The following is a 15,384-nucleotide window of genomic DNA, read 5'->3' on the forward strand; positions in this document are numbered from 1 at the left end:
CTTATGTTTATCCTTTTTCCAAGGATCTTCGAGCAGGGCATTACACCTAATGTTGGTTTCCCAACCTAGAATCCAACCTCAAGTTGCCAATGAACCTCAAGGGATGATTTGAAAAATTAGTTTATGTAAAATTGATAGATGGAGACCTAGATTTACAAGTTGTTATATCTCCTAGAGATTACATTGGCCTCAAATAAGTATAGGCCCCATGTTGGTGGAAGAACAAAATAATCATGAAATGCAAAAAAAAGTTGGGAAATTAACCCACTCTTATCATGACATCAGGAAAGACTCCAACTAAAGCTTGGGTGCAAAATGTAGATACATATTTTCAATTGAATCCCATTCTGAAAGATGAAGCTATTAAATATGTCGTTATTCAATTGGATGTTCTTCTCATGTGTGGTGGCATCATGGGATGGACTACTCTAGGACATGACATGATCACTTCATACGCTAAGTTCACGAAGAGGCTTACTAAATGATTGATAGAAAAGATCCCAAGTTGCATTTGAAAAAGTTGGCTATGTTGAAACAATGTGTAATGCGTTATAAAATAAATCATTAATCAAACTATCGTTAATGGGCCGATTGATTTAATATATCTCAAACCCATTTTTGTTTTGTTTCCATAGTTTGTCTTGTCGTCGGCTATCTTTGTACACCCCCAGAAACTTTTCCCCAACGGGTATTTAAGCACGGCTTGTAGGTGGTCATTAAATATGCAATTTGGATTATTTCTTTATATTGTGAATTCCTATTGGGATTCTCTGTTGATCGCAATTTCGAAAGTGGAAGACCTTCCCTACTTGGCTATTTCTGATTTCAATGGGATTCAACCCTAACCCTATTTTGTCGCCTATAATACTTCGCTTGGATCTGACAAATCAAAACACCATCTTTAACAAATCTAATTGAAGGTTTTTGTGTTCTAATCTCCTGTTTTGATTCTATCTTATAAGTTTGGGTCTCTGCATTATTGTATGTTTGAGCACTTCCTCTCTACCCATACACCATCCACTTCTCCCAACACGAAGTTCATCTTTCCATGTGACTACATTGCCTACTGTATGGCCAACATCCCAACTCCCTCATTCCATCACCGTACAGCCATTGGGCCTTCACCTTCCTACTACTGTATGGCCAGTATTCGTCACCACACCGTACTACTGCTTGGTTCCACACCGTACGACTAACAGTATGAATGCTTGTTGGTCATCATACATTGTACAACACTTATATCCCCCACACCATACGACCTTCTTGGTCACCGTACGGCCAAAGTTGTTCACCACACATCACTGTACCACTCTCAATGTACGACAAACCTATAACCTAACACTATACCGTACGACCTCCCATTTTGCCCGTACTTTGGTTGAGTCACCTAGTTGTACTGCCCTCTAGAACACCATACTTGTTCCATCTAACTGACATTGTGTAGGAGAAAGGATTGTCTGAAAGTAGTTGCAGGAACGAAACATTACAGTGGTATTAGAGCTTCAATCCTGCCAGCCTGAGGATAGTGAATGAGAGTTTATAGCTGAAAGAGAAGAAGAACCCATTCCGTTGATATAATGGTTGTCGAACCAGAACCCATAGCAGCCAAACTCCTGGCACTACTAAGAGAACTTGCAAGGAATCAAGCACAGATCAATGATATTCAGCGACTCACGAAAGAGACTCTCAAGAAGTTGGCAAATAATAAAATATCCAGAGAACAAAATGGTCACAACATTGACTTGGTATCGAGTAAAGCAAACCCTAATCTAACACACTCTTGACCTTCCATGTTGTCTTTTCCCCCATGGACAGAGACACCACTCGAAGGGAAGCAGTCGACCTTTGAAGAAATGCAAGAACAACTGAGAGAAGACTGGAAGAATGCAAATTTTGAAGAAGATATATCCTACAAAGATTATGCAGATCTGAGAATGTGATATTCAGGAGGTGAAAACAGAGGATATTTTAATGATGATCTCAAGAGGAAGTTGAGTAAAGTAAATCTATCACCATTTGACGGATCTGGATCCATATCTACGCAAGCATGGGTAATGAAGGCAGATACTTACCTCTAGCTTAATCCCATGCCAGAAGAAGCAATTAAATTTGCGGCCTTACACTTGGAGGGAGTTGAACATGAAAGGTGGCATCACAACACCATCACACTAGGACATGATCAAATAAGTACCTATGTGGAATTCACTGAGAAATTGATAGATCGATTTGATGGTGAAGATCCGAAACTCAATTTCAAAGATTTGGCACAGCTGAGGCAAACTGGATTGGTTGACCAATACATTGTGGAATTCCAAAACTCTCTATTTTGGTCACGGACATTTCTAAAATAAGGCATTTAGTGCTCTTCATGGACGGACTAACAAAACCATTAAAAGGTTGGGTAAAAGGGGTCAATCTTACCACCCTATTAGAGGCCATTAAGAAGGCACAGAGTATGGCATCATCGTCGGCGTCATCCTCTTAGGGTTACACCCCCAACCATCGATGCTTCTGAGGGACAAAGATAATAAACCTCCACTGAGAAAGCCATAGTTGGACGAAGCTACCAGACAAGAGCTCTGAAGGAAGAAACTATGTTTCAACTACAAGGGAACATGGGAACTTGGGTACAGATGCCTCGAGAAAGGAAAGATCCACTACATTGAGGTCATGTCTGATGATGAGGACAAACATGAAGATATACCCACTAAAGACAACCAACCCCACGAGGATACCAAAACGGTTAGTTTGAACCGTACGAAAACCTTGATGATATGGAGGTTATTTTGGACATATAGTGGATGGAGACACTTGATGAATACACTCAGAGCTTCAAACGGAAGGACTTCATTTTTGTTGTCAACAGAAAGAAGGTTGTTCTCCACGGAATGGAAAATGAGGGTCCGAAGGAAGTCTTTGCATATTGGATGGAGGCAATTTTTCGGCGTGATGATGTTGCTTGGGCTGCACATTGTTTTGTCTCGGCATAACCTATAAAAGGGCAACGAACACATTCCCAAGATGATGATCTCCAAAATATTTTGAGTGATCATGATAGAGTTTTTATAGACATTCCTCTTGGAATACCGCCTCATCGAGGGTTTGAACACACTATCGAGTTGGAAGCAAGAGCCAAGCTGGTCATAACTACACCCTACCGCCATTCCAAGAAATTCAAAGATGAGATCAAAAAGATGATTCAAGAATTGTTGGAGAAAGGATGGATCCGTCCCAATTCTTGCCCCTTCGCATCATCAATGGTATTGGTCAAAAAGGACGGAACGATGTGCATGTATGTGGACTACCATGTGTTGAACAAATAAACAATAAAGAATAGATATCCAATTCCAAGGATAGATGAGTTGCTAGATGAATTACATGGCGCATTCTATTTTTCGAAAATATATCTTCATTCTGGATACCACTAGATCCGCATGAGGGAAGAAGACGTGGAAAAGACAGCCTTTCGCTATCACTATAGGCATTATGAGTTCCTGGTCATGCCATTCGGATTAATGAATGCCCCTGCTACATTCCAATCATGCATGAATCGCATCTTCAACAAACAATTACATAAGTACTTACTAGAATTTTTTGATGACATTCTTATTTATAGCAGGACATGGGAAGAGCACCTAAAGCATCTAGATGAAGTCCTAAGGATGGTGAAGGATCAGTCTTTGTTCACCAAGCAATCCAAGTGTGAATTCAGTATGACAAAAATATTGTACCTGGGACATGTTGTTAGTAAATATGGCGTTCAAGTTCATTAGGAGAAGATTCAGGCTATCCTTTATTGGCCTCCCCCAAAATCACTCACAGAGTTGCGAGGATTTTTTGGACTGTGCAATTATTACCAGAGATTTGTAAAGGGGTTCTCTCAGCTCAAGGCACCACTAACAGATTTGACAAGAAAGGTGTCCTTCCAATGGAATGAAAAGGCACAACTTACTTTTGATAAGCTGAAGGAAGCAATGAGCACTTGTCCCATGCTTGCTTTACCTGATTTCACTCGATTGTTCATTATGGAGTGCGATGCATCCGGAGAAGGCATTGGCGCAGTACTGATGCAAGATAGACACCCCATAGCCTATGAGAGCAAGAAGCTTACACAAATAGAATGCTTATATTCCATCTATGACAAAGAGATGTTGGTCATCGTACATGCACTAACCAAGTCCCGGCAGTATCTGGTGGGTGCCAAATTTGTCGTTCATATGGATCACAATAGTTTGAGATATTTTTTGGAGCAACAGGACTTGAACGAGAGGCAACAAAAATGGGTAAGCAAGGTTTAGGCTTTTGATTTTGACATTGAATATGTGAAAGGAAAGAACAATGTGGTTGCAGATGCTTTGTCTAGGAAATCCGCCATCTGCTTACTAACCCAGATTTCAACTGACTAGAAAGCACATTTGTTGGTGGAATATTCTAAAAACACATTTGCTTGTGAGCTAATGGATGGCAACACCTAGGATGATCAATACAAAGTGGTGGATAACATCATTTACCATAAGAATCGGATATTTTTAGTGGCGAAATCCAAATTGAAGCAGAAAATCTTGAAGGAGGTACACAACTCACCCTTGGCAGGACAACTGGGCTTCCTCAAAATGTACAAACTTTTCAAGGAGAGGTTTTCATGGAAAGGACTTAAAAGAGATGTATTGCAGTATGTAAGAGAGTGTGCGGTCTCTCAGCAGAACAAATCTGAACATACTCTACTTGCCAAGTTACTACAACCTTTGCCAATTCCGAAACATAAGTGGGAAAGTATCTCGATAGATTTCATAATTGGACTTCCCAAGGTGAACGAAAAGGATTGTATCTTCGTGGTAGCTGATAGATTGACAAAGTACGCACATTTCTTCACCATCCCCTCAGATTTTTAGGCCGCGCAAGTTGCCAATCTATTTTTTAGAGAAGTCTTTCATCTGCACGGGTTACCCTAAAACATTGTCAGTGATTGAGATGGGCAATTCATTAGTATCTTCTAGACATAACTGTTTCGGTTGGCAAGGACAGAATTGTCACCAAGTACTAATTACCACCCACAGACAAACAGACAAATGGAGATTGTGAACAAGTGGCTCAAAGGTTACCTTCGAAACTATGTTTCGGCATAACAACGGGCGTGGGTCAAATGGATACACCTAAAGGAATATTGTTACAATACCACATATCACATGTTCATCGGTATGGAACCATTCAAAGCTCTATACGAGTACAAACCCCTTTCCTTCATTAACACAGTTCTAGGTGACAGTCGCACACCGAGGGCAAGAGACTAGCTTCAGGAGGGACATGACATCCTAAGATGCCTGAAGGAAAACTTACAACAGGCACAGAATCAACAGAAGATGTATGCCGACAGACACCAAATGGAAAGGAGTTTCTAAGTAGGGAACTTGGTCTATCTCAGGCTCCAACCACATCGACAATCCTCATTAAACAAAAATGGAAAACTGAAGCCACAATTTTATGGCCCCTATCGTGTAGTTTGTCGCATTGGTGAAGTCACCTAAGAGCTGACACTTTCGAAGGGGAACCGTACTCATAAAGTATTTCATGTTTCATGCCTGAAGAAGGTCGTGGGACAGAACGTCACAATAGCCACAGACCTTCCATCGCTCAATGAGGAAGGAAAGCTCATATTGGAACCAGCCGAGATCATTGAAGTACGTGAGAGGACCCTGTGGAACTACACAGTGAAGGAATATTTGGTACATTGGAAACACTTGCCATTGGACGATGCGATGTGGGAGGGCAAGCACATTCTTCAGCACCCAGCATTGCATTTGCTTGAGGACAAGCAAAATTTGGGGCGAGAGGACTGTATTGTTCCTGTTATTAAATAAATCATTAATGGACCAATTGATTTAATATATCTCAGACCCATTTTTATTTTATTTTTCTGTAGTTTGTGTTGCCGTCGGCTATCTTTGTACACTCTCGGAAAGTTTTCCTCGACGGGTATTTAAGAACGGCTTGTAGGTAGTCATTAGATATGCAATTTGGATTATTTCTTTATACTACGAATTCATGTTGGGATTCTCTATTGTTCACCATTTCGGAAGTGGAAGACCTCTACTTGGCTATTTCCGGTTTCAGTGGGATTCAACCCTCACCCTATTCCGTTGCCTATAATACTTCACTCGGATCTGGTGAATCGGAGCACCATCTTTTGGCAAATCTAATTAAAGGTTTTTGTGTTTTAATCTCCATTTTTCATTCTATCTTATGAATTTGGGTTTCTGCATTATTGTATGTATGAGCACTTCCTCTCTACCTATACACCATCCACTTCTCCCAACACAAAGTTCATCTTTCCATGTGACTACATTGCCTATTGTATAGCCAACGTCCTAACTCCCTCATTCCATCACCGTATGGCCATTGGGCCTTCACCTTCCTGCTACCGTATGGCCAATATTGGTCACCACAACATACTGTTGCTTTGTTCCACACCATACGGCCAACAATATGGCTACTTTTTGGTCATCATACATTGTATGCCACTTACAGCCCCCCAGACCATACAGCCTACTTGGTCACCGTTCGGCCAAAGTTGTTCACCACACATCACTCTCCCACCCTCACTGTATGGCAAACCTGTAACCTAACACTATATTGTACAACCTCCCATTTTGCCCGTACTTTGGTCGAATCACCTAGCCATACTACCCTCCAGAACACCATACTTGTTCCATCTAACTGGCATTATGCAGGAGAAAGGATTGTTTGAAAGTAGTTGCAAGAATGGAACATTACACATTGAGGTACACTAGATGCTTATGTTGCAGATTTTTAGAAGTTATCGATATTGGTCCCAAATATTTTAAAGAAAAGACTTATTATTCTATTTATGGATGGTCTATTAGATCCTCTAAGGGTTGTATTAAGGTACTCAATCCACCTACTCTACAAGAAGACATCAATAAGGAAAGAGATACGAAGACCTCCACTTCTATGAGAAAATTTTAATGCAAGGGATTCCTTCACAAAAAGTATAAAGATAACATTTCCACATGGAGTCAAATTAGTCAACAAATGAGACAAGCAAATTAGAAAGTGATCAAATGAATGACAGTAGAAAGATCTTATGCTTTCACTATAGTAAGCCATGACACCCATCTCATAAATGCAATGTTCTAAGTTTGTGAATTGTAGCTTGAGGAGTTTTATCTTGCATCAAATTCATTCATGTTCATTGCTAGAGAAAGATATGTAATTAATTTGCTATTTGAAGGGGTGAATGACTTTTGGATAAGGTCCTCAATTATTTCAATTGTCTCAAAATTGCTGAGGCCTTTCTATCAACAACAAATCTTAGCTTGAGACCTACATTCTCAATCATCCATTTGAGGTAACTAGAAGGTACTACTACATAAGCATTATGTTTTAGAGGTTCCAACTCTACTCTATAGTGATATGTTAATGTCGAATCTAGCAAGTGATAGATATACATACACATAAACATAGCAAGAGGAGCACTAAAATGTATGTTTTTACCGTAGATTTAATAACAACCTGTTGCATTTCAAACAAGAGGTAGTTGTACTTTCTACAACAAAAGCGAAGCATGTTTTTACTTCAAAGGCTAGTAAAGAGATGATTGATTACAACAATTTAACTAGGAAAGAAGCAAGAGAAAATTAGGTTGTAAAGGGATAGACAAAGTATCATTCATCTTGGGAAGAATTCGACCTGTCATTCAAAGACTAAACATAATCAGCTCAAGTACCATATAATTTGCTCAATTTTGGAAGATGGATAGTTGAAGTTAAAAATATTCACACTAGCGGAAAGTAACAAACATTTTGACAAAGGAGGTAACTCTAAAGAAACTAATTACCTCCTCAATTTCAATTGGCCTTCAAGGATGATGATGCAAATGAGAAACTTGCCAAGTTAAATTTGGAGATTAGTCCAATGGGTCTAGCATCGATGGAGTTGTTGTCATTAGTCTCCAAGTGGGAGATTGTTGGTATGGAGCTTGAGATTTGTTGGTCGTTGTTGTCATTAGTCTCCAAGTGGGAGATTGTTGGTATGGAGCTTGAGATTTGTTGGTCATTAGTGACTCAAATAGGCTACATTTTTAGTCAAAGCATTTACTTGACAGTCAACATTTATTAGGTTGAAATGTATTAAACTAACATCATCAACTTAGATTTACAACCTAATAATTGAGCTTCTAGTGCACTTCTAGCTACTCACCAATATATTTTTAATGTTCAAATGAAAGATCATCCATCCCTAAGATCATGTATTTGTTGTGTTCGAAAAGGCATAGCCATTACCACACATTGACTCAAGTGAATGTATCATTGTAAAAAAACATATAATATAATACATATAAGAATGACATTCAATATTATTGTCAACTTGAATTTTGGACACAAACAAATACATTATTGATTATAGTTTTTTTTCATATATTTGTTTTTAAATATTGTAATTTGCTACTTTGTCTTCTTTAGTTTTTGTGGTCTTAGAACGATTTTTTTTTTTTCACAATGTTTTTAGCTGAAAAATACAATGTAGATAAATAGAAAATATTGCAGCAGTTACAATGCATGAAAAATAGATAATCTTCAAAAATTACACAACTAAATATTCTAGATTTATTTCTGATTAAAAACATAATTTTTTTCAAAAATAACAGAAAACTTGTTCATAAAAATACAAAAAAAACAAATTCAACATATTCAAAACAAGCTACACTAATATTGCTTGAGCTGCTTGCAAAGTCACCAAAAAATCACTCCAAAAATGCAAGCCAAACCTCAAAATCAACTCCAAATGCCACACTATATGTATGGAAGGAAGTCCACGTCCAAAACACTCCTTAATAGCATGTGTAACCTCCACAAAGCCCTAGAAATCCAAGTAGCTAGACAACAAGCTCTACAAGTGCACAACCAACTTGGAAGAAGGTAAAACAAGCAATAAACTATTAAATATTCTCTTAATCTTGTCCTACTTCATCCTTCGCAACTAATATTAAATGTCATGCAAACTACAATGAATATCTCCATAAATAAGCACAATTGTGTCTCAATATGAAAATGCTGCTAGGGTTTCCATCCTCACAAACCTCAGAAGAACAATCTCCTTCAAACAATAGCAAAATCGATTAACTCACAATCCCCTAAATGAGAGCCTCGTCCTCCTATAAACTCACAATTATTTAGGAAAAAATGTTTTCCTTTTTTAGTTACTTTTTGAAAAACTACCATTTTCTTTTTCATTATTTTTTCACAAATTAAACACTTATTTTTTCATTTTCACTATTTTTAATAATACTTTTGACTTTTCCCTTTTTCTCTAGAAATTTTTTTTAGAACTTTTCCACTACTTTCCCACTTCAAATAATTAGTCTATGTAATTCTTTATTACATAATAAATTAATAATGAAGATAAATTTTAAATATTAATTTATTATTTAACAACTTAATGTTAAACAAAGCTATCAGATTTCTACAATCCATATATAGTGTTCTATTAGTTTTCTGGGAAAGATTGTGTAAGTTTTTTTGTCATCAACGTTTCATATCATACTACATGATCCATCATCAGGATGCATGAGAGTCAAGGAAAATTGAAATATGGCTTGCAGACCCAGATGGGGAGATAAAAAAGAAAGGGTGAGGTGATGGAAGGGGCACGCAAAATCTATGTTCCCCCGAGTTTTCGGGACAGGGATGGCAGGGGACAGCGGGACGGGTTTCCAAGACGGCTTTTTTTTTTGCCGATTTTGGGGACGGCGGGGGACGGCAAATGTGACATTTTTTTTAGTTTTTTTAATTTTTTGTGTTATAAAAAATTGGGGACGGATGCAAGTCCCCAATGAAGTTTCCGGGATGGGGACGTCCCCGTCCCCAAAACGCTGTTTTTTTGGGGGGGACGCGTCCCCGGGGAACATAGCGCAAAATCAAGCTGACATGGTCAACAATAAAAAGAAATTAATAATGCGAGCCAAAAAATCAAATTAAAAAATATTTTCAAGTTTTTTCCTTCTATTTATTTATAACTTGATTGACTCCTCTATTTTTTGTCTCTTGGTTTTATTTTATTTTTAATTTGATTTTTTGGCTCGTATTATTCATTTTTTTTATTGTTGACCGTGTCAGCTTATACATATTTTCAAATTTTTTCCTTCTATTTATTTATAACTTGACTCACTCCTCTATTTTTTGTCTCTTGGTTTTCTATTTTTTTTAATTTGATTTTTTGGCTCATATTATTAATTTCTTTTTATTGTTGACCGTGTCAGCTTGATTTTGCATGCCCCTTCCATCACCTCACCCTTTTCAAGTTTTTTCCTTCTATTTATTTATAACTTGACTGACTCCTCTATTTTTTGTCTCTTGGTTTTGTAATTTTTTTTTAATTTTTTGGTTCATATTATTAATTCCTTTTTATTGTTGACCGTGTCAGTGTGATTTTGCATGCCCCTTCTATCACCTCACCCTTTCTTTTTTATCTCCCCATCTGGATCTGCAATCCATATTTCAATTTTCCTCAACGCTCTTGCATCCTGATGATGTTGATGACAAAAAAAACTTACCCAGTCTTTCCCAAAAAACTATTAGAACAACTTAATGTTATATAAAATTTATAGATTACATAAAAAGTGGGATAGTCATCTAAACTAAACTCTCCCACTATGTTAAAATAGTTATAACCCTCTCAAGTGATGTGCTCGGGGTTCAAATTAACTATACCAAAAATAATTGTGAAAATAAAAGCATTATACTCAAAGGTTTCCCAAGTCAATAGTGTACAAGAACAAGTCAATACTGTACAAGAACAAACAGAAACCAAAAAAAAAATCTAGAAAGAAAAATTATACTCAAAAGGTTTCCGTAGTCAAATAGTGTACTGAAAAGAGTCAAATACTGAAGGTCCACACGCAGAAACAAATAATTTAAAAAGAAGGGAAAGCAAACGATTTTTTGGTCCATTAAGGCACAAGGAAGGAAGCAGAAGAAGATTCCTCACCGAGAACGAGTAAAGCGTCGGGAAAAGCTCCAAGAACGGGTAAGAACAGACCTCCGATGATACCAGGCCCTGTAACCGTTAATAGCTCCTCGCTTCCGTCGGACATAAACTTGGCAGCTAAATACATGAGGTAACCATACGCCGCCAACAGAAACAAGTTCCCCAATGCAGCCGTAGTGCAGGGCATGAAGCCGTATGTCTCCTCGCAACTGCTACTCTCTAAATCCCTATTTTTCCAACCGGCTGAAACCTTTCCTATAAATCCATCTGAAATCTTGCCGTCCCCTCCATCCGACACCAGATTTGCTCCACAATCGAGTCTCGCTGCGGATTTCAGCAAAAAAAATCCATCTTTCCCAGCGCCGTGAACACCCGCGCATAGCAGGAGCACCACAAGAACTCTAAACCCTTTGATGGTATGTCTACTAAAACGTTCCATGAAATTCTTCAGGTTTTTTCTAAAATTGGCCTCGTTAACAACTTTGGGGAGAACTGAATTTGTATTGAAATGTTAATCATTTGTTGTAATTGCCGGCCGATTGCATTCCAGGGCTTGCTTAAAAAGGCTAAGAATGGGTGATCCATTGCGCGGACAACCCGCGTCGAGAACGCGTATACTGTCAGGTGATTGGACGATGACGAGTTAATCCTTCCCGCGTGTATAGTTTAAGATTTCAAATCCATTTTTAATTGAAGTAAAAGCTCGTGAATTTTGAATTCCAGGTTAATCTCGAGTTCACCGATGGCATGATTGAAAAGTCCATCTATGTCCGTGATGTACAATATTCCTCAGAGGAAATAATCGCACCTGGCAATTTGAATTATTCATTCGTTCATTCATCCCACGTTTACAAATTGATTTCATTTTTCACGTTTACAAACCTACATCCACTAGTTCTTGATAGAAACTTAAATGCATACTAATGTCCCACACGTTACCTTATGGCTCGGGCACGTTTAAATTTAAAAATGAATAATGCTATAGCTTGTACAAGAAAAACGTGTAGTTTATATAATATAATGCTGTAGTTCGTATGAGAAAAAGTAACTCTCAGGGCAAAATACCCAGCCAAAAAATATTGAAGAGAAAGACTGCTAAACCTAAAAATGACTCTAACGCCGTTTATACGGCAGAACGAACGGCGAAAAATGAGTCAAACCGTACGATAGGTAGGAAGAAAAAGAAACCTTTTATATCTCGCGTAAGACAAAGCACAAAATCGCAAACTCAGAAATATCTTTGCAACTACTAGTCCTCAAACAGAACAAAAAGCCCAAACTCGTTGAATATCTCTGCAACTACCATTCCTCCAACGCACTTGCTCCTATACTTTCCCGTCTCCTTACCCCAAAAACAACTCCAAAATCTGTAACGATACATGCAACTACCGGTCGTTAAACGTCCTCTTCTCCCAACTACTGCTGTACTGTTCATTACCCACAATTCATGGTGACAAATAATGTTAAACAAGCTAGATGTTTGTGTCTTTTTTCTTTTGGGTTCGATTGTTTATAATTTTTTAATATAAAGGTTTTGGATGATAATTTATCATTAGAAAGCATAATAAAAAACAAGGGGCGTATGCGTCAAAGTTCCTGATTTTATTAAAATATAATGTATTTAATTTAATAAAATAACAAATAAATAGTAATTAAAAATATAACATTATAGTGCTAAACTAAATTAAATTACGAGTATAATTAGTATATTATTAAATTATATAACTGCAATGATGTATATTAATTAAAATAGTAAAAGAATATATAAATAAACATTATAGTATCATGCTAAATTAAAATTAGATGACATTCTAAAGAACATTTATCATAACAAATATATTTATCAACTAGTTATACACGAGATATAGATAAAATTGTATAATTTTTTTTAAAAAGAGTTAAATTGATTAATTTCAATTATTAAATTGTTTGATATATCTTGTTCAAGTGATAAATTCATCCAATTGCAGAAGCTGGACAATATTCTTAAGGTTAAATATAATGCATTAAAAAAAAAACATAAATTAATTTAAAAATAACATTTATGCTTTAAAAAAACCAAACACACTTATAAATAAAGTCAATAATATACCAAGCGAAATAATTTGAACTTTATTAAAATTGATACAAAATTAATATTATGTATTTTAAAGTATAAATTAAAAATATCAATATAGTAAAAATTATATATGTTAAATAAATGTATAATCTAATAAAATTATATATATATATTAAAAAAATTTAAAAAGAAAATGTATTAAAAGCATTGGTTTAGATATGTAAAAATAAAAATAATTAAATTCTAATTTAAACTTATATACAAATTAAAATTAAAATAGATATGAAATTAAACTATATAAAAAATAATTTTTGAAAATTAACAATTTTAAAAAGTTAAAATGTCTATATTTGATTAAAATATCTATATTTGAATAACATTTTACAAATTACAAAGATAAACATCAATTAAAACTACTTGTCTTTTTTTTTTTTTTAAGTTTATCCATTTGTCACAAATGTGAAAAAGATAAAATTGAAATTAATGCATTCATTAATAGAGGTGTTAGAAAAATGTTTATTAAAAAAAAAATTTATCCACTTGTCACAAGAAAAGATAAGGTTGCAATTAATGCTTGCATTAATAGAGGTGTTGAAAAAAATAGTTGTAATTTTTATGAAGAAAATTGAATTTTTTCATTGTCTTTTTCATCATGAACCAATAAAGTTTTAAAAAAATTGTATTTTTCAATTTCAAAAAAAATGCAAATTAATAAACCTTTTGCAAACATTGGTATATCAATGAAATTTTTAGATTATAGAACTAATATGGAACTTGGTGATTCCATTAGTTTCCTACCAAAGGCATGAACTAAAAATTTGCACCTTCTATATTGACAACTTAAAATATGTGCAATGAGGAAAGTTATCCGTACCAATATTTGAATTATAGAACTTGAAGAAGTGATGAAGCATTTGAAGTATCACATTATATGTTTAAGTATGTTATGCATGCTACTAGAGAACCATAAGTAGTTGGAAAAATTTTCTCAATGATTAATACATATAAATTTGATTTGATGAATAAATATGATGTAATAAATAAGAAATAGAATATAACTATTTAATTTTAATACATAGTTTATAAAAACTTAATAATAATTTACATATCTTTTAGAATTGAATTATTTCTTTTTTGTGGTTATTTCTTTTAGTTTTTTTTTTATGTAAAATATAATTATTAATTTAATATTAAAATATATATTTAAGTTTTAAATATCTTTAAACTAAATGATAAATTGTTTAAATATAAAATATTAATAATAATAAATGATATAATTTACAAATTGTAACACTTATCAATTATACATATTACAAACACTATTATAAAATATAATTAAAAAATAATATTGCTTAATTTATTTTTACAAAAGTAAAATAATAGTAATAATTTAACTACATTTATTAAAAAATCAAAGTTTTAAAAAAATTAGAAATTCAAATGCAAAGATATAATATATTGAAATTATATTGTTAGTGAAAATTAATATTGATTAGATATGTTGTGTGAGGTGGAAGATAAAATGATTGAAGAAAAAAATCTTATGAACAAATGTGGAAAAGATAAAGTTGTAATTAATGGATTCATTAATGCAAGTTGAAGTTAGAAAATATTTGTATTTTTGTGAAAGAAAATTAATTTTCTCCCCCACCAAAAATAGTATGGACCAATAGAATGGATGAAAAATGTGATTTATAAAATAATGAAAAATTAGAAAATGATATAAACATTTGAAGTTTCATATAATGTTTTAAATTATTTGATTTGATTGCTCAGTGTTAATGTCATATTAGGAGTGACATGAATGCATAAGTATCTCTGTCTATGGCCGGAACTAATAATTATATTTTAAAAATTTATAGAATCAAATCTAGATTATAAAAACATGAACATAGATTGTAGAAATCTAATAGTTTTGAAGCTAGATGTATTCAGATCAGATTTTCGAAGACTTAAGGTGAATACGAACACTTTTCAGAGCTTTGACCGAGGTTTTGACTCACCGTTATCATTGCACCTCCCTATGATATGAAAAGCCAATCGGCTAATTATCTTCCATTAAGAAAATTTGAACAGGAACTGCTTGCTTGGGCATAATAGGATATTCCGTCATATGAAATGGAATAAATGAAAGTTGTCATTCCAGCAAAATTCGATTTATTCAGTATCCTAGAATAGTTATTCAACCGGCAACTGAACAAATTCGAGCAATAAGTGGATGGCTTTTTATTATTATTCGGGATAGAGGAAGTTTCTCTGGTCCCATAAATTGCAATTATTATCATTTAATTTTCTTCTTTCACTACTATGAAAATAGACCA

General features: G+C 34.8%; 1 protein-coding gene across 4 annotated transcripts in view; it reads right to left on the reverse strand.

Moving 5' to 3' along the window:
• Positions 1 to 15,384, reverse strand: part of LOC149549213 (sodium/calcium exchanger NCL1-like) — a 97,944-nt gene that overhangs the window by 69,641 nt on the left and 12,919 nt on the right. Inside the window, exon 1 of one of the 4 annotated variants that reach the window (XM_089792629.1) lies at positions 11,005 to 12,101. The exons of the other annotated variants lie outside the window; for them this stretch is intronic. Coding sequence (XP_089648755.1) covers positions 11,005 to 11,443 — 439 coding nt within the window. The 5' untranslated portion in view covers positions 11,444 to 12,101. Of the gene's footprint in view, positions 1 to 11,004; positions 12,102 to 15,384 lie in introns of those variants that run through there. 4 annotated transcript variants of the gene reach the window in all.

This window comes from Cupressus sempervirens, chromosome 7 (assembly GCF_028749045.1).
Source record: "Cupressus sempervirens isolate cs-2001-9-10 chromosome 7, ASM2874904v1, whole genome shotgun sequence".
Lineage (NCBI taxonomy): Eukaryota > Viridiplantae > Streptophyta > Pinopsida > Cupressales > Cupressaceae > Cupressus > Cupressus sempervirens.